Below are 20,460 nucleotides of genomic sequence, written 5' to 3' on the forward strand. Positions count from 1 at the left end.
AAAAAACACAGCTAATCGGATTTTGCTGGTACTGCCTGATGAAGGAATGTTGGTGAGAACACTAGTGAACTTTGCTCTTTAAATAGTGCCATAGGATTAACATCTACCTAAAAAAGCAGGTAGAGTCTTGAGTTAATATCATCTTCATAGATTGGCACCTCCAGCTATGCAGCACTCCCTCAGTACTGCTGTTAACTTTTAGTAGTCCTTGTCTCTGCACTGGGGTTTGAACCCGCAACCTTCTGACTCAGAGGTGACAATGCTATCCACTGAACCACAGAAACTCAAGGTCACAAATTACATTATTAGTTTAGGAACAGAGAGAGGGGCAGATTGATTGACAGTTTATGTACATGGATAAAAAGAGGACTAGAATTTGAAAACTAATGTTAAGCTTGTTGCTTAGACAAGAAAGGAGTGTATAATTTGAATGTAAAAACCTTAAAAGGCAAGGCCAACTCAAATGATCTGATTTGCTGCTGAGACTCTCATCTGTGCCTTTGTTATCTAGAGGCGTCACTATTTCAACGTTTTCCTGGCCCAGCCTTCCACCTGTTACCCTCCTTAAACCTGAGCTCATCTAAAGCCCTGCTGCCCGTATCTTAACTTGCACCAAGTGCCATTCACTCATCACTCAATAACCCCTAGCAACCTCCCATTCTACCTCTCCTTCTTTAAGAAGCTTTTCAAAACCCACCACTTTTACCAAGCCTTTGCTCACCTGATCCAATATCTTCTGTGGCTTAGTGTCAGTTTAAGTTTGATCATGCTACAGTGATGCACCTTGGGACGTTTTACTATGTTAAGGGTGCTGCATAAATGCAAGTTGTTGTGGAAAACTGACTCCGTTGCTGTGCTTGGGTAATTGTTTCACCTTCTCCTCAAACTCATCCTGACCATGCAGCCTGGGAAAAATGGTGACAATTAGTGAGAGTCCAGAGACTTTTATTTTTCACTTTTTTATTACCTTTTATAAAGAGCATTTTTCTTCATTTTTGCAGTTTTCACAGCTTCAGATGAAAACAGACCCATTATGGTTCAAGTGTCAGGTGTGAATGCTGCAGTGTGTCACAGTAATGGCAGCATCCCCAAGCTCTAAATCATTTGCAAAAACTTTACAGCCACATAAATCAATAAATAACATTGCAGGCTTGATAACCCCCTTAACACTGTTCTCATTCATGGTGCGTAACAAGAGGGGAGGGGCACAGGGACATGCAACTTGATGCAGTGAATCATTAGCAACACAGTCTGATACAGTGGAGTCCACTATTTCAAAACACAATGCCCTGGTTACCTTACCTGTGACTGACTTGTTGTAACTTGAGGCCTCAAAACCTTTTTTTTACAACTGTCACATTATCTGTGGCACATGTTGGCTAAAAATCCTTCACTGAAGACCCTCTTCTCAGTGCAGTATGAGAGTGGTGACCTTATAAGAGGTCTTTACAATTTATGAAGAGGTTCAAAAGGGAAGATAGACATAGAGAATATGTTTCCACTGGGGGCCAGATGGTCATTAATAAATCTAATGGGAAATTCAGGAGAAACTTCTTTACCCAGAGTGGAGTAAAATGTGGAATTCGCTACCACCAGCAGTGATTGAGGCGAATATTATAGTCACATTAAAGGAGAGACTGGATATTCTTTCATGGGATGTGGGCGTCGCTGGCAAGGCCAGTATTTGTTGCCCATCCCTAACTGCCCTTGAACTGAGTGGCTTGCTGGGCCATTTCAGAGGGCAGTTAAGAGTCGACCACATTGCTGTGGGTCTGGAATGGCAGATTTCCTTCCCTAAAGGACATTAGTGAACCAGGTGGGTTTTTACAACAATCAATGATAGTTTCATACTGAGACTAGCTTTCAATTCCAAATTTTATTAATTGAATTTAAATGCCAACAGCTGCCGTGGTGGGATTTGAACCCATGCTGAGACTCTGGATTACTAGTTCAGTGACATTACCACTACACCAACATATCCCCAAAGGAGATGGTGGTATAGTGGTAGCGAGGGAGTAGAAGAATATGCTGATGATGTAAAATGAAGGCGGTTTGTGAGGAGTAAAACAACAGCATGGTCCAGATGGGCTGAATGGCCTGCTCCTGTGCTGTGAATTCTATGGTAATGATTGGGAGGCTGAGAGGGGAGCATAAAATTACATGGATACACATATACGCACATTATACCCTGTGATAAACATGTAGGAGAATTGACATTATGACCATCCCGTATAGTATGGACAAGTCTTTCCCAGAAACACTAGTCTTTGAGGAGATTCTTCACCTTGTAAATCCATATTGCTGAGCTCATTACCTGACAGGCATCAGCTGTAACATGGACCATTGAAGCTGCAGCAGCCAACAAAATGGAAATTAAATCATAGTATTGAAAAATAACTCACTAATGCATCATCTAGCTAAACAAGTGGCCCTCAAGGGACCTGAATTTTGGACAACTGAGGTCGGCTTTGCTTAGACTGAGTTGACCATTTATTTGAAACCACCAGTCATGGTCATCATTCATTCAAAGTCTTAAGTAATGATGAGTAGATTGGGCCTAATTAAGTCAGTTCCCCATAGAACACATTTTAGGGACCTCCCCACTTATAATAATGAAAACTATCTGGGTTCATATATAAAAAAACAATTGGGAGATGGAGCAGGTTGGTTTACAGTCATATATTATAGCTTGTAATGTGACAGCATTCAGTTTATAGTCATGATGAAATACTTTGTTCCTTTTTTTTAAGGCAAACATTTGCAATGAGATGCTTTCGCTAACTTAAGGCAGCATGGCTAGGAGATAGTTTTTTTAAAAACAAAAGAATTGCAGAAGTTGTTCATGTGCAAGTGCGTTCCAGTTTCGACCAACATTCAGTAAAGTTTCTTTGAATTGTGCAATGCTTCAACAGAGGGAGCAGAAGGCAAGCCAGAAGTCTTTAAGATGAGATGATCCCACAGTGCTATGGCCTTTAGCTCAGCTAACAAATCAGGTTCAGCACAGTGATGTCCCCACCCCCGGATCCCCAAACAACGATTTTGATTCAAGGTAGAGCTGTTGTATTTCTTGCATGATTAGTGCACGTGTGTTGGTTTGGGAATCTAGTCCTGTGTTGTGTCTCATGAGCATCAACACATCGCCAGCTATTGCTGCGGTTGCCAGATCTTTGGAGGGATGACCACCTCGGGTTTCCCGTTATATGGTCGCCACATCAGCACCTGAGCGTCATTTGCGTTGGGTTTCTTCAGTGCGTTGGGCACAATGGGCTCGTTCTTGCTGAGGATCAGAGGATTCTCTTGCTCGATGGGCTCCATCAGCACAGCCCGTTTCCCCAACTTTTCCTTGGGATCCACGGCGATGTGAAGCTTCATCCTCCACTTGATGGTTTGCAAGATGATGATCTCACTTGTCCCTTGGTTGGAGGCCACCAGCCAGGTGGTGAAACTTTGGTCTCTCGTAATACTGGTGAGTCCGGCAGTGTTGGACTTGCTGACAGGAACAGCCCATGTGACGCTGGGATAGAAGTTGTCATTCATGCTGACAGTAAAACGGACTTCCCTTTTGGTGGGCCCCACTATAGTGTGGGTTTCAGTGGTGTTACCATACCAAGGGTAATTAACCCCATCAGAGTCACTTATTGCCGAAATGGTTCCCTCTCTGAGCTCAGGCAGTTCCCAACTGGACCTTTTTTGTTTTAAAAGAAACAAAATTAAAGTTACATCACATACAAAATTTTTACTTCTCTACTATTGAATACTGATCTTCTGTCAGCTCCTTGCCCATTTGCTTTGTTATATTAAAATTGATTAAATGGGATCCTATGCACCTCTACCTTGTCCAACAGACCTATTCCTAGCCTCCATTATAGGCACAAGCAACACCCCTGTGTTAACAGGAACCAAGCTGGTTGGTGAAGCCAATCCAAGATACAGAGCTTTTCTTTACTGAGAGAGTTTATTGACTCTTTCAATCTCATAGCTGTCCTCCAACTCAACCCAGTGTCCCAGCTACCCCCTATTTATATGTGCTCAAAGACAATTAATACCTATCACCTGTTTCTCTTAACCTTAACAATGTAAATGATATGAGATTAACACTCTGCCTCAAGGATTGTGGTCAAATCCTAAATTGTTTTACGGAAGTATGTTTGAAGTTGTGTCCATTTGCTATGTAAAGCGTTAGTTTGGCCGTAGCTGGAGTATTGGGTTTGACTTGGGCACTGCAGTTTAGGATTAACGAGAAGGCTTTGGAGAAAGTACAGAAGAGACTTACTAGAATGGTTGCAGGGATGAGGGGTTTCAGTTATGTGGGGAGACTAGAGAAGCTGAGGTGATCCTTCTTAGAGAAGGCTAAGAGGAGATTGATAGAAGTGTTTAAAATCATGAAGGCTCATTTGAATAAACAAAGAGAATCTGTCCACATTAACTAAAAGGTTGACAACCAGAGGACACAAATTTAAGGTGATTGATAAAAAAAACTAGAAGCGACATGAGGAAATCTTCTTTACACAACAAATGGTTTGGATTTGGAATGCACTGCCTGAAAAGAACTGGAAACAGATTTAGCAGTGGCTTTCAAAAAGGAATCAGATAGATACTTGAAGGGGAAAAAATTGCAAGAATATGGGAATAAAGTGGGACTAATCGGATTGCTCTTCAAAAGAGCCAGTGCAGAATGGCCTCATTCTGTGCTGTAATATTCTATGAAAACTGCTGAAAAGAGTTATGCAGGGATGAAATGGAAGCATGTGCTCATATGGGTTCAGCGGCTTATGGTGTTGCTGACTGGCTGAGGCTGGATAGAATCATGGCCAGGCGGCATTGCCGTAAGGTAGAACAGGAGCAAAGAACAAAGGGTTTCAACACGTGGGTGCCTGTTCTCCAAAGGCTTGGAGAAGATGGTAGAATGGCCAAGGAAGATCAAGAGGGATAGCAAGCCATGTCCCAAGTCGTGTAGACTATTCCGGGTGACCCTGACACATAGTGTGCAGTTCTGCTGTCCTCCATATTATAAGAAAGACATAGAGGATTTCTCTGTTGGGTGCAAAATGTTCCATGACATTTTTTTGAAGAAGAACAATGGAGTTCACCCTGTTGGCCTGGGCTAGTATTTATTCCTTAACCAATGTCATGAAAAAAAAATTGTCTCGTCATTTATCTCATTGCTGTTTATGGAAGCTTCTTGTGTGCAAATTTGCAGCTGTTTTTCCTATATTTTAGCAGTGACTACATTTGTGAAAGGTGTTATATAAATGTAACTACTTTCTTTTAAGGGTGGTTGGGGTGGGGAAGTTTTTGAATTGTCAAAGATTCAACTTAGGAAAAGAATTGGAAAAAAGGATTCTTCTTTGGAATTTTCTAGGGAGGCTGGGGCATATCCCTCTCTGATGCCTTGAGTCTGAATCGATGTTTGGCTATTTATCAAATCACACATTGCCAACCCAAGGGGTCTTTATAACCCTGACAAAGTGTCACTCCCACCGGACTCCAGCAACAATGTGGTGCCTGATGGTCCTGACCTGCTCCGTGCTGTAACGTCCACATTTGAATGCACCCAAACTGAGCTGATTCTCTTTATTCCCATTCGCTAGGTGTTTGGCTGCAATGAGTATTACTTTTCCATTGTTGGTCCTTTTCCCGTTGACTGTTGAAGGAATTGGGAGTTGTTCTGGAGAGTGAGCACTTTCACCAGAAATTGAATTTGCTTTGATGCTTTAATGGATTTTCTGCATGGTATTAGATAAAGTGTTTGCTTTTTTTAATTACTGAGCAAGCCAATTTAAAATTGAAAGTCAAGTTAGTAATTAGTCACAAAGAGACAGATTGCAAAAAATCTTGCTATTTACTTGCAATAAGCAACTAGTCTACAAACTGTGAGTTTGTGTTTGATGTGTGTTATGTATAGGGCTACTTAAGCAGTTCCAATGAATGAAGGAAGGATCAAAACTGCATTTATATAGAGCCTTTCACCACCTTGGTCTATCCCAAAGCACTTAACCAGTGAAGTATGCCTGAAATATAGTCACTGTTGTAGCTTAAGAAACACAGCAATTTGTGCACAGCAAGATCCCACAAGTAGTAGTGTGATGAATTCCCAAATAATTTCTTTTAAGTGACGTGGGTTAAGGTTATTGGTGAGGACACCGGGGAGAATTCCCCTGCTCTGTTCGAAATAGTGGTTGCGAGATCCTTGAAGTGCACCTGAGAGGACAGACAGGACCTCGGTTTAACAAGTCATCAAGTCAGCACCTCCAACAGTGCAGCACTCCCTCAGAATGCACTACAGTGTCAGCCTGGGTTTTGTGCTCTAGACCCTGGAGCGGGGTTTGAACCCATGACTCAGGTGAGAATGTTACCCACAGAGTGACAGCTGACATCTAACGATATAACTGATTTGGGAGAGAGGCTGTTGTGTCTGACCTGTATGCTAAAATGATAGGGTGAGGTTAAGCTTTAGTCCTAGTGCTCAATTTGCTCAACGAATATGTGGAGTAAGTTTTCAGCCAATCAAGCTCCAAATTTTCCCTTCCCAGCAGCACTGTGGGTCCACATATATCACAGGAACTGCAGCGGTTCAAGAAGGCAGCTCACCACCAGCTTCCCAAGGGCAATTAGGGATGGGCAATAAATGCTGGCCTAGCCAGCGGCACCCACATCCCATGAATGAATAAAATCAAAATTACAGGGATGTGGATCCCAGGGAGTTTGGGAATGGAAATTGTGTCCATGACACTGGGAGGAAGGGAAATTGTATGTTTCTTAGCATTAGAATACATATAGAAAGTGTGAAAGTTCAAAGAGTGTTAGGATATTTAAGTGGAATAATGATGATAGGGGACAGAATAGAGAAGAAGAAACCACATAATGTTGGCCAACCTGCCTCCTGAGTTCTTGAAGCAATTCACAGGAACACAAAGCACGGAAATGAAGAAAAGTCATTCAGCCCATCAAGCTGCCTTTCCTTGGAAGACCAGCCCGTCATGAACTCCCTCCCCCTCCCCCTCCCCCTGCTGCCAAGGTTGGTCAAACCTCCACATGAATCAAATGGGTATATTGGACTAAAACAAAAGCAAAATAGTGCAGATGCTGGAAATCTGAAATAAAAACAGTAAAATGTTGGAAATGCTCAGCCTCAGTCAAAATCTGTGGAGACAAAAACAGAGTTAACCCTGTGAGTTGATGACCGTTCATCAGTTTTTTTAGTGTCTTGTTCTTTCTGACTGTGAGGATCAAGATTGCTTTTAATTAGCTCCTGTTCAGAAATGAACTGCAGTTCACAAAGGAAGGGAGCGAGAGTGAAAGTCCCTTTGTTGAATGAAATGGGATGTGGTTGGATGGATTATAGTTCAGAAATAGCATGAACCACCCTACACAGCGTCATCTTATTTATTGATGCATGAACCGCATAAAAGATCCAGCAGTAACTGCATCATGAGCCTGGTCCAAATGTGGCTTGTAGCACAGATGATACAAGAGGCATAGTGTGTTGTAAAATGTAGCATTACTGTAGTTGATTGGATCTGCTCTCCAGTGGTGCTGTTATAATTCACTTGGGGAGTCCGAGTTGCTATGGCAACAGACATGTAGCCTGGAGCTATGGATAGCGATGGAAGAGGTTCTAACACTTTCCATCACGTGACTGACCAGGAATCTCTCCCGCTCTTACCCCTTTCCATTGGTGTGTGTTGGAAGAATTTGCAGGTTGATACTCAACCTGTTTGACCACATTTTAAATGCATCTCCCTTTGCCATCAAGTCCTGGGATGGGACTTAAACCCGGAGCTTCTGGCTCAGAGGCGGGGATACTATGCACTGCACCACAAGAACTCCATTTACGCTCCCAAAACTAGGGGCCATAAATATAAAATAGTCACTAGTACATCTGACTGAGAATTCAGGAGCAACTTCTTTATCTGGAAAGCAGTGCAAGTGTGGCACTTGTGGTAGTTGAAGCAAAAAGCATTGGAGAAAAAGCTAGATAAGGACATGAGGGAGAAAGGTATAGAAGGATGTGCTGATAGGGTGAGATGAAGTAGAGTGGGAAGAGGCTGATGTTAAGCAAGGGGTAGTTGGGCCAAATGGTCTATTTCTATGCTATACGGATTATCTAATAATTTTAGCCCACTGGCCATATGTGTTTAGCATTACCTTAAACCCTCATGGGACGAAACAAAGCGATGTTGACATATGGACAGAGGACTTCATAACAAAGCTAGTAACCTGTGCTGATTTTGCAGTTTAATCATCCTGAGTTGAGGTTACTGGCTGATTTTATTGTGAGGCCTTTTAAAGAAATTGATTAGATTTTTTGGTGTTGCTGCACTGGCCTGGCCATTTCATGCTTCCTTCTAGTCACAGATGGTGATATGTATTTCAATAAATATTACTTCAGTGCCATGTGACAATAGAGGCTCACATTGGCAGTGTTCCAGTAATGTTGTGTCACACTTGAAAGGCGGTCGTAATTATCTTTGTTACACATGCAGAATCTAATTGAACCAACATTATGTAGGTTCTGCCTAGCATCACTCCAGTCATTGTTGTGAAATGCATGTTTTAAGGTAGTCCTGTAGTGTATGTATCTTGCTCATTCTGCATAAACCCTATTCAAACCTTTCTGAGTGAGACACCTCCCATGAATATTATTACATTCTTCAAGACATTCCCCGTTCTGCCTCCCCCAACAAATCTAACCTGAAGGCCAATGCCACTTACCCCCTCCAAAAAGGACACTCATTTCTGTAGTGCTTTCCGCCACACGGCACCCCAAACACTTCTCAGCCAATGAAGTACTTTTTAGAGTGTAGTTGTTGTTATAGGAAACACAGCAGCCAATTGGCGCATAGTAAGATCCCACAAATAGCGACATGACAATGACCAGATCATTTGTTTTTGTGATGTTGATTGAGGGATACACATTGGCACCAGGACACCAAGGAGAACTCCCCTGCTCTTCTTTGAAAAGCATCATGGGATCTTTCATATCTACCTGAAAGGACAGATGGAGCTTCAGTTTAACATTTCACCCAAAAGACAGCACTTCTGATGGTTCAGCACTCGCTCAGTACTGCACTGGGATCGCCAGCCTGGATCTTTGTGCTCAAGTCTCTGGAATGGGGACTTGAACCCACAACCTTCTGACTCGAAGCTGAGTGCTGCTACTGAGCCGCAGCTGACAGAGAAAGCAACACCTTGGAAAATGTAAGGCAAGTTAATAAGAAGTCAGGCGGCAGTATTCCTGACATCTGATGCTGCCAGGGGACTTCAGTGATCCTCATTACTGCCTTTCTCCTAACACATACAAACAAAATTCCAGACGTGATGAGAAGGACTGCCCTCTATCAAAAAGGACTCCTCTCCAGGAAAAGCACCTGAAGATATGTTGGATATCTTCTCTGCCTCGTATTGTGTAACTTTACATTAGTCACAGCACTTGTTTTGATGCAGGGTTTATCAATATTTATGCAACATTTGACCAGGGGTGGGAAAAGGGCAGTCAATCCTTTAATGTATTAAGAATTGAACTTGTGGAGAGGCAGCAGCTTTAGCTCTGCCCTGGCTATTTTTAGTCCTTTAGCATCGTTTCAATTTCAATGGGGCTTCTAGAAAGTAGACTGAACTCTGAGAAGGTTGGCTATCTCAAATTAAGCTGCACAATTTTATGGAGTCATAGCTTAAGATTGAATGGAATCTGGATTTGGTTCACTTTATTTCGGTGCATTCCAATCCATGTGCAGCAGCGAGCGCAGTCAAGCGGAAGACCGTTTAAATTGGCCAGCTCACCACTTGAGTGAAGTCTGCTGGGGCTTTAGATGTTTCGACACCTCATGCTGGGATCACTGGCATTGAGTTAATGAACGTATGAGATAGTTTTCAAAAGTCTTTTGATAACGTGCCCCGTAATGGACTAATGAATGTTAGAGAATGTGGAGTCAGGACAAGCGGCAAAATGAATTATTCGTTGGCTTCAAAACAGGAAACAGAGAGTGGCCATAAAGGGTAGTTATTCAGAGTGGTAGTAAGCGGGAGTGCTGTTCCACAAGCATCAATGCTGCTGTTCATAATTTTTATTAACGGTTTGTACTTCGGATTCACAAACACAATTTCTAAATTTTCAGGTGATACCAAATTGTCGGGGGGGTGGGGGTGGGGGTCATAGCCAATACTGAGGAGCACTGCAACAAACTACAGGGGGACTTGAATAAACTTACAGAATGGGCAAATGAAGTTCAACACAGATGATCTTAGTTAGACCTCCGTTCTGGTCACCATATTAAAAAAGGAAATAGAGACACTGGAAAGGGTTCAGCGAATATTTATAAGCATGATACCAGAAATGTGTGGGTATACATATCAGGAAAGGATTGACAGGCTGGATCTCTTCTCTTGAAAAAAGGCTGAGAGGTGACCCAATAGAAATCTTCAAAAATTATGAGGGTGGATACAGAGAGAATGTTTCTTCTTGTGGGGAAGAGCTTAACTAGAGGCTGTCAATATGAGGTGGGCAACAAACTTTGGTAGGAGTTGTTTATAGGCCACAAAACAGTAGTGGTAGTGTGGGACATGTATTATTCAGGAGATTAGAGAAGCATGTAGCATGAGTAATACAGTAATCATGGGTGACTTCAATCTGCATATAGACTGGGTAAACCTAATCAGCAGTAATGCTGTGGAGGACGAGTTTCTGAAGTGTGTTAGGGATGATTTTCTAGAGCAATGTGTCGAGGAACCGACTAGAGAACAGGTTGTTTTATATCTAGTATTATGCAACAAGAAAGGGCTAATCAATAACCTTGTTGTAAAGAAACCTTTAGGAATGAGCGACCATAATATGAAAGAATTTTATATTATGTTTGAAAGTGAGGTAGTTCTCTGAAGCCGGGGTGTTAAATTTGAACAAAGGAAGTTATGAAGGTATGAGGGGCAAATTGGCTGAGATGGATAGGGAAAATACATTAAAAGGTATGTCGGTACACAGGCAATGGATAGTCTTTAAAGAATTATTACATAGTTTACAGCAATTATACATTCCTTCAAGGCACAAAACCCCAAAAAGAAAAGTCAATCAACCTTGGCTAACAAAGGAAATTATAATACGTGTAAGAGTAAAAGAAAAGGCCTATAAAGTTGCCAGAAATAATAGTAAACCTGAGGATTGGAGGTGATTTTAGAATACAGCAAAGGAGGACGAAGAAACTGATAAAGTAAGGGAGAACAGAATATAAATCTAAACCAGCAAAAAACATAAAAACAGACTGTAAAAGCTTCTACAGGTACATGAAAAGGTGAAGTTTGGCTAAGACAAATGTGGGTCCATTATAGGCAGAGTCAGGAGAGTTTATAAGGAGGAATAGAGAAATGGCAGAGAAGCTAAATGATTACTTTGGGCAGAATCATCCTGGATTCGCACTAAGTGTGGTAGCAGGTGGGTAAAACCACATTTTACCCGCCGGCCGTGATGGTGGGTTTTCACTCCGTAATGTCCCAAACCTGCCACCTTACTTATGCATTCCTGGGAAACATGCCGTTTCCATGGTGGGCGGGCTCTCATTCGCCCGCCATGCTGTCACCTCACCACTTCATCACCCTGGGTGCCACATTTAAAGTCTAGCCACACGCACACCTCTCAGTGCTTCCAGCCCATGACTACTGCAGGGAAGATATCCACGAAAAGCAAAAAGACTGCAGCCCCCAGGTTTAATGATGTGTTGCTGGAATGCCATTTGGTTGCCGTGGAGGCCCGCCGTCATGTCCTCTACTCCCACTCTGGCCGCAGGATAGGCAGCGGCATCACCAATCCAGCATGGCAGGTGGTAGCAGCAGTGGTCAGTGCCAATGCTGCACAGAAGAGGTTGGCCATCCAGTGCAGATAGAGGATGAATGATCTCATCCATGCAACTAGGATATGGCAACCATTTCATCACTCTAAACTCACATACTCAAGCCCATCACACATTCACTGGCATCTCACTTACTGCCAGCTCAAGGGACATCACCACCCATTCTCTCACACACATACCCTCACATGTCCATCTGGTCTCATCTCCTCTGGAGACGGCCTCCTCAGCCCTCACCATCTTGAGGCCACATGCATAGATCAACATGTGCCCCCACACTCACCCTGCGATACCCCCCTTCCCTAGTATGGCTCTCATCCTGCAGCCTCTTCCCTTGCCTGAGGCCATTTCTCTCCCTTCCCCAAGCAAGACCTTGCCGTGCAGCCATTGAAAAGCCACCCACATATGGCTGACTTGGTAGCTAGAGACCTACCTGTGAGCCCCTCTAAAAGTGATGTAGTGCTGTCTGTGAAGTCTGGCACTGGTCACTGCGAGTGCTGACTGAAGCAAGGTGGGCAAACGAACCTTGAAGCCTCGAGTGAAGTGCAGCTCGCCAAGTGCACGCCTTATATATGCTGTTGTGAAACACGTCAGCGTGTTTTCCCATTAACATGGGTGGATGATCCCGGGGGGGGTGGGGGGAGAGGTGGGATGAGTCCGGCGTGCTGGCCTCGTAATGACATGTTGATATATTACGATGAAGTTCCCGACATCTAATGGTAGGAAACGTGGCCCGCCATCGATGGATGATCATGAAACTGGTTTCACACCGTCATGAAACCAATCACGCCATATTGTCTGCTCACGCCACTGAACATGCCCGACACCAGCAAGCACGGAAAATCCCAACCTTTGTGTCTATCTTCACTGAGGAACATACAAGAAATCTCCCAGAATTAGAGATCCAAGGGATTAGGGAGAACGAGGAATTGAAGGAAGTTTGTTTTAGTAAAAATGTTGTTTTGGAGAAATTAATGGGACTGAAGGTTGATGAGTCCCCAGAACTTGATGATCTACATCCCAGAGTGTTGAAAGAGTTTGCTATGGAGATAGTGGATGCATTGGTGATCATCTTCCAAAATTCTACAGATTCTGGAATGGTTTTTGCAGATTGGAAGATAGCAAAAGTCATCCCACTATTTAAGAAGGAAGGGAGAGAGAAAATAGGGAACTACAGATCCGTTAGCCTCACATCAGAAATAGGGAAAATGCTAGAATCTATTATAAAGGATGAGATAAATGGACACTTGGATAATAATGATCTGATTGGACATAGTCAACATAGATTTATGAATGGGAAATCATGTTTGATGAACTTGTTGAAATTTTTTGAGGATATTACTAACAGAATTGTTAATAACATCCTCCAAAAATTAGCAGTTCAAGAAGGCAGCTCACCATCACCTTCTTAAGGGCAACTAGGGATTGGCAATTAAATGCTGGCCCAGCCAGCAAAGCCCACATCCCACGAATGAATTAAAAAAAGAATTGATGAAGGGGAGTTGGTGGACGTAGTATTCTTGGACTTCCAGAAAGTATCCCACAGGAGGTTGATTAGTAAAAGAAAAGCACATGGGATAGGAGGTAATGTACTGGCATGGATTAAGGATTGGTTAACAGCCAGAAAACAGAGAGTAGGAATAAACGGGTGATTCTCACGTTGGCAGTCTGTGACTAGTGGGATCAGTACTTGGGCCCCAGCTATTCACAATATATATCAATGATTTGAATATGGGGACCAAATGTGATATTTGCAAGTTCGCGGATGACACAAAACTAGGTGGGAATGTGTGTTATGAGGAAAAAGCAAAGCATCTGCAAAAGGATTTAGACAGGCTTTGGACAGGGCAACAACATGGCAGATGGAATATAATGTGGAACAATGTAAGGTTATCCACTTTGGTAGGAGGAACAGATGTGCAGAGTATTTCCTAAATGGTAAGAGATTAGAAAGTGTAGATGTACAAAGGGACCTGGGTGTCCTCGTCAATAAGTCACTGAAAGTTAACATGCAGGTACAGCCGGCAATTAGGAAGGCTAATGGTATGTTAACCTTTATCGCAAGAGGGTTTGAGTAAAGCAGTAGCGAAGTCTTGCTTCAATTATATAGAAGCTTGATTAGACCGCACCTGGAGTACTATGTGCAGTTTTGGTCCCTTTACCTTAGGGAGGACATTATAACCATAGAGGGAGTGCAACCAAAGTTCACCAGACTTGTTCCCGGGATGGCAGGACTGTCCTATGAAGAGAGATTGCGGAAACTGGGCCTGTATTCTCTAGAGTTTCAAAGAATGAGAGGCGATCTCATTGAAACCTACAAAATACTTAAAGACAGTGTAGATGCAGGTGAGATGTTTCCCCTGTTTTTTTTAAAATTCGTTCATGGGATGTGGGTGTCGGCTGGTTGGCCAGCATTTATTGCCCATCCCAAATTGCCCTTGTTCAGAGGGCATTTCAGAGTCAACCACATTGCTGTGGGTCTGGAGTCACATATAGGCCAGACCAGACAAGCAGCAGATTTCCTTCCCTAAAGGACATTAGTGAACCAGATGGGTTTTTATGACAATCGGCAATGGTTTTGTGGTTATCATCAGACTATTAATTCCAGGGCTGTGGAAGCTCAGTCATTGAGTATGTTTGAAGTAGAGATTGACAGAATTCTAAATGCCAATGACATAGAGGATGTTTCCTCTTATGGGAGAATCTAGAACTAGGGGTCATGGTTTAAAAATAGGGGGTCACTCATTTAAGACAGAGTTAAGGAGAAATATTTTCTGAGGGTCGTGAGTCTTTGGAACTCTCTTCCTCAAGAGGCGATGGAAGAAGGGTCTTTGAATATCTTTAAGGCAGAGGTAAATAGATTCTTTATTAACAAGAGGGTGAAAGGTTTTCGGGAGTAGGCGGGAGGTTACAATCAGATCAGCCATGATCTTATTGAATGGCGGAGCAGGCTTGGGGACTGAGTGGCCTACTCCTGCTCCTACATTCCTAAGATAATCATGAAGAAACCCAACAGGGAATTCAGGAGAAACTTCTTCACCCAAAGAGAGGTGAGCATGTGGAACTCACTACCACAAGGAGTGGTTGAAGTGAAAATTTATAGATGCATTTAAGGGGAATCTAGACAAACACATGTGGGAGAAGTGAATAGAGGATTACATTGGTGGATTTAGATGGGGGGAGGCTTGAGTGGAGCTTAAATACCGAAATGATCTGGTTGGGCCGAATGGTCTGTTTCTGTCCCGCATATCCGATGTAACCCTATGTAATCTGTGGCTCAATGGATTCCATTTTTGCATCTGAGTCAAAATTAAAGCCGCCATACAGATTTTGAGCAAGAAACCTGGGCCAGCATTTCCCGCGGAGACACTGCCTGCCCTCTGAAGTGGATGTAAACGATCTCGCAGCCACTATTTCGAAGAACACCAAGTGCTTCCTTCTATCTTGGCCAACATTATCCCTCAAACAACATCAATAAAACAGATTCCCCATTGCTGTTTGTGGGAGCTTGCTGTGCGCAAATTGTCTGCTGCACTTCCTACATTACAACAGTGACTGTATTTCAAATTGCACTTCATTGGCTGTAAAGCACTTTGGGACGTCCTCGGTTTAACACTTCATATGAATGATAGCACCTCCCCCAGTGTAGCACACCCTCAGTACTGTGCTGAGAGTGTCAGCTTGGATTACGAGCTCAAATCTGTGGAGTCACTTTAAAGACATTATATGAATACAATTTTGATCTTTCTTTCACTTGCTGAACATATAAGGACCTTCCTATGTGTATAGAATGTTCCTGCTTTTGAGTACTTCCATTCCAGTATCAATATGTTGCTTTAGAAAGAGACCAATGACAACTTGGTCAAAATGTTAGGTTTAAGAAGTGTCTGAAAGGCAGAAAATGACGTACAGAGGCGGAGAGATGAAGGGAGGGAGTTCTAGGGCTTAGGGCCAAGGCAGCTGAAGGCATGGCCACCAATGGTGGAGCAATTAAAATTGGGAACGCACAAGAAATCAGAATTAGAGGAGCAGAGATATCTCAGAGGTTTGTGGGATTGGAGGAGGTTTCAGAAAGAGGGAGGGGCGAGGCCATGGTGGGATTTGGAAACAAGGATGAGAATTTTAAAATTGAGACACTGCTTGACCGGCTGCCAGTGCAGATCAGCGAGCACAGGGGTGAAGGGGGAAACGAGGTTTGGTGAGATTTAAGACACGGGCAGCAAAGCTTTGGATGACTTCAAGTTTATGGAAGCAAAGGCAGAAATTTGGTCAATTCATTCATGTCAAGTGGGGAATGATCTGTGTTCCATAATTCCCATTTTTTAGACCACATGAAAACATTTGCATAGATTCATAGAGCATGAGAGGAGGCCATTCAGCCCATTGTATCCATGCCAGCTCTTTGAAAGAGCTATCCAATTAGAGTCCCACGCTCCCAACTGTTCATTACCCTATAACCTTGCAAAATTTTCAGCTTTTCAGGAACTTATCCAATTCCCTTTTGAAAATCACGGTTGAACCTGCTTCAACTGACTTTTCAGTCAGTGCTTTCCAGGTCATGAACTCACTGAGTAAAAAAAAAATTCTTCTCATAATCTAATATAAATGTTTTCTTCCCAACTAGTCAAATTATAGGATAGGGATAAAGCTACGCCCACCTCTCAATTACATGGCTCTAACCGAAGTGTTTAACAATGTGTATGCAGGCCAAAATTTATCCCTCAATCAACATCACTGAGAAACCATCATTTTCTTCCTGTCTGTGGGACCTTGCTGTGCACAAAATGTCCACCACATTTCCTGTATTACAACAGTGACTACACTTCAAAAACATAAGACCATAAGAAAAAGGAGCAGAAATTAGGCCATTCGGCCCATCGAGTTTGCTCCGCCATTCAATCATGGCTGATAAGTTTCTCAACCCCATTCTCCTGCCTTCTCCCCGTAACCTTTAATCCCCTTACCAATCAAGAACTAGCTATCTCGGTCTTAAATACACTCAATGACCTGGCCTCCACAGCCTTCTGTGGCAATGAATTCCATAGATTCACCACTCTCTGGCTAAAGAAGATTTTCCTCTGTTCTAAAAGGTCTTCCCTTTACTCTGAGGCTGTGCCCTCTCCTACTAATGGAAACATCTTCCTCATGTGCACTCTATCCAGGCCTTTCAGTATTCTGTAAGTTTCAATCAGATCCCCCCTCATCCTTCTAAACTCCATCGAGTATAGACCCAGAGTCCTCAAATGTTCCTCATATGTTAAGCCTTTCATTCCTGGGATAATTCTCGTGAACCTCCCCAGGACCCTCTCCAGGGCCAGAACATCCTTCCTGAGATACGGGGCCCAAAATTGCTCATAATATTCTAAATGTGGTCTGACCAGAGCCTTATAAAGCCTCAGTAGCACATCCCTGCTTTTATATTCTAGTCCTCTCGAAATAAAAACCAGCATTGCACTTGCCTTCCTAACTACGGACTCAACCTGCAAGTTAACCTTAAGAGAATCCTGGACTAGGACTCCTAAGTCCCTTTGCACTCCAGATTTCTGAATTCTCTCCCCATTTAGAAAATAGTCTATGCCTCTATTCTTCTTACCAAAGTGCATGACCTCACACTTCCCCACGTTGAATTCCATCTGCCACTTCTTTGCCCATTCTCCTAACCTGTCCAAATCCTTCTTCAGCATCCCTGCCTCCTCAATTCTACCTGTCCCTCCACCTATCTTTGTATCATCTGCAAACTTAGCCAGGATGCCCTCAATTCCTTCATCTAGATCATTAATGTATAAAGTGAAAAGTTGTGGTCCCAACACTGACCCCTCGGAACTCCACTAGTCACCAGCCGCCATCCTGAGAATGACCCCCTTATCCCCACTCTCTGCCTCCTGCCAGACAGCCAATCTTCTATCCATGCTGGTTCCTTGCCTCTAACACCATGGGCTCTTATCTTACTGAGCAGCCTCCTGTGCGGCTCCTTGTCAAAGGTCTTCCGGAATTCCAAGTAGATAACATCCATTGGCTCTCCTTTGTCTAACCTACTCGTTACCTCCTCAAAGAATTCTAACAGATTTGTCAGGCATGATCTCCCCTTGATGAAACCGTGCTGACTTTGCCCTATTTTACCATGCACTTCCAAGTATTCTGAAATCTCACCCTTAATAATGGACTCTAAAATCTTACCAACAACTGAGGTCAGGCTAATCGGCCTGTAATTTCCCGTCTTTTGCCTCACTCCCTTCTTAAACAGGAGGGTTACATTAGCAATTTTCCAGTCCTCTGGGACCCTCCCTGACTCCAGTGATTCCTGAAAGATTACCACTAACGCCTCCATTATCTCTTCAGCTATCTCCTTCAGAACTCTGGGGTGTAATCCATCTGGTCCAGGTGATTTATCCACCTTCAGACTTTTCAGTTTTCCTAGCACCTTCTCCTTGGTAATGGCCACCATACTCACCTCTGCCCCAAGACTCTCTTGAACTTTGGGGATGTTACTCATGTCTTCCACCGTGAAGACTGACGCAAAGTACCTATTCAGTTCCTCCGCCATTTCTTTGTTCCCCACTACTACTTCTCCAGGGTCATTTTCCAGCGGCTCAATGTCCACTTTTGCCTTTCTCTTACCCTTTATATATCTAAAAAAAACTCTTGCAATCTTCTTTTATATTACTGTCTAGTTTACCCTCATATTTAATCTTCTCCCTCCTTATTTTTTTAGTTGTCCTCTGTTGGTCTTTGTAGGTTTCCCAATCCCCCACTGCTCTTCGCCGCATTATATGCTTTCTCTTTAGCTTTTATGCTGTCCCTGACTTCCCTTGTCAGCCATGGTTGCCTCGTCCTCCCTTTAGTTTGCTTCTTCTTCCTAAGGATTAGAATTTTTGCTGTGTCTCCCAAATTACTCCCAGAAACTCCTGCCATTGCTGTTCCACTGTCTTTTCTGCTAGGCTCATCTCCCAGTCAATTCTGGCCAGCTCCTCCCTCATGCCTCTGTAGTTGCCTTTATTCAACTGTAATACCGTTACATCTGATTCCAGCTTTTTCCTCTCAAATTGCAGCGTAAATTCTATCATATTATGGTCACTTCCTCCGAAGAGTTTCTTCACCTTAAGCTCCCTTATCAAATCTGCCTCATTACACATCACTAAATCTAGAATTGCCTGTTCCCTAGTGGGCTCCACCACAAGCTGCTCCAAAAAGCCATCTCGTAGACATTCCACAAATTCCTTTTCTTGGGATCCACTACCAACCTGCTTTTCCCAGTCTACCTGCATATTGAAATCCCCCATGATCACTGTAACCTTGCCTTTCTTACACACCTTTTCTATCTCCTGGTGTATCTTGTGCCCCACATCCTGACTACTGTTCGGAGGCCTGAACATAACTCCCATTATGGTTTTTTTTCCTTTGCAGTTCCTCAACTCTACCCACACAGATTCTACATCATCTGACCCTACGTCATTTCTTACTAACAAAGCAACCCCAACCCCTCTGCCAACTTGCCTATCTTTTCAATAGGATGTATATCCTTGTATATTTAGCTCCCAGTCCTGATCCCCTAGCAGCCATGTCTCCGTGATGCCCACCACATCATACCTGCCAATTTCAATCTGCGCCACAAGCTCATTTACCTTATTTCGTATACTGCGTGCATTCAGATACAACACCTTCCGTCCTGTATTTCCCGTCCCCTTTCTCATTGTCGTCTCTTTATCTGATGTGCTTGAAGATAGATTCCTAGCCCTTTCCAAACACTCTGTCCTATTTTGTGTTCTAGAGACTTTAATAGCCTCTCCTGGGCTCTCCCTTCTTTTCAGTTTTTTTCATTATTTTCCATGAAGGTGAATCCACCCCCCCCCCCCCCCCCCCCCCCTGCAAACCACCCACAAGCTAAGCTGCTGCTTTGTTTTCCATTAATCATACTTCTTGGAGTTTTACCCTTCCCTCCCCCCAACTTTCTAGTTTAAAGTCCTGTTGACCACCCTATTTACCCTTTTTGCTAGAACATTGGTCCCAGATCGGTTCAAGTGGAGACCGTCCCAACGGTACAGATCCCTCCTGTTCCAATACTGATGCCAGTGCCCCACGAAATGGAACCCCTCTTTCCCACACCATTCCTTTAGCCACTTGTTTACTTCCCTTATTCTCCCGTCCCTATGCCAATTGCTATTTCATTGGCTGTAAGATACTTTGGGATGAGCTTGAGGTGACAAAAGCTCATTAGAAATGCAAGTCTTTCTTTTTGCCAGGATAATAAAGATTCAGCAGAGGCAGAAGCCCTCATTATAATTAAGGAGTACTTGGATAAGTACTTCAAGTGCCAAAACATAGAAGGCTGTGGGACCCGAGAGCTGGAAAGTGGGGATTAGGCTGGATAGCTCTTTGTCAGCCGGTACAGACACGATGGGCCTAAAGGCCTCCTTCAGTGCCATAGATTCTATGATTCTATATATCTGACCATTCATTTCCCTTTCACGGTTGCAACTTTGCTGTGGAAACCAATACTTTATATTGTCATAATGAGACTGTTGTGTGACATCAAAGGAAGTATGGTTACCTGGGTGATGAGGAGATGTTCACATTCTATTGGTGGGGTAGTCATTGCTTGCTAACCTGCTTACCACCAGCAGTG

The 20,460-nt window shown here is 43.3% G+C and overlaps 1 protein-coding gene across 1 annotated transcript in view; it reads right to left on the bottom strand.

The window, feature by feature from the left end:
• Positions 1-1,872: 1,872 nt before the first annotated feature.
• The window catches only part of fam78ab (family with sequence similarity 78 member Ab), a 35,458-nt gene continuing 16,870 nt past the window's right edge, over positions 1,873-20,460 (bottom strand). The window contains exon 2 of the mRNA XM_041194532.1: positions 1,873-3,685. Coding sequence (XP_041050466.1) covers positions 3,145-3,685 — 541 coding nt within the window. The 3' untranslated portion in view covers positions 1,873-3,144. The remainder of the gene's footprint in view (positions 3,686-20,460) is intronic.

The sequence above is a fragment of the Carcharodon carcharias genome, chromosome 8 (assembly GCF_017639515.1).
Source record: "Carcharodon carcharias isolate sCarCar2 chromosome 8, sCarCar2.pri, whole genome shotgun sequence".
Classification (NCBI taxonomy): Eukaryota; Metazoa; Chordata; class Chondrichthyes; order Lamniformes; family Lamnidae; genus Carcharodon; species Carcharodon carcharias.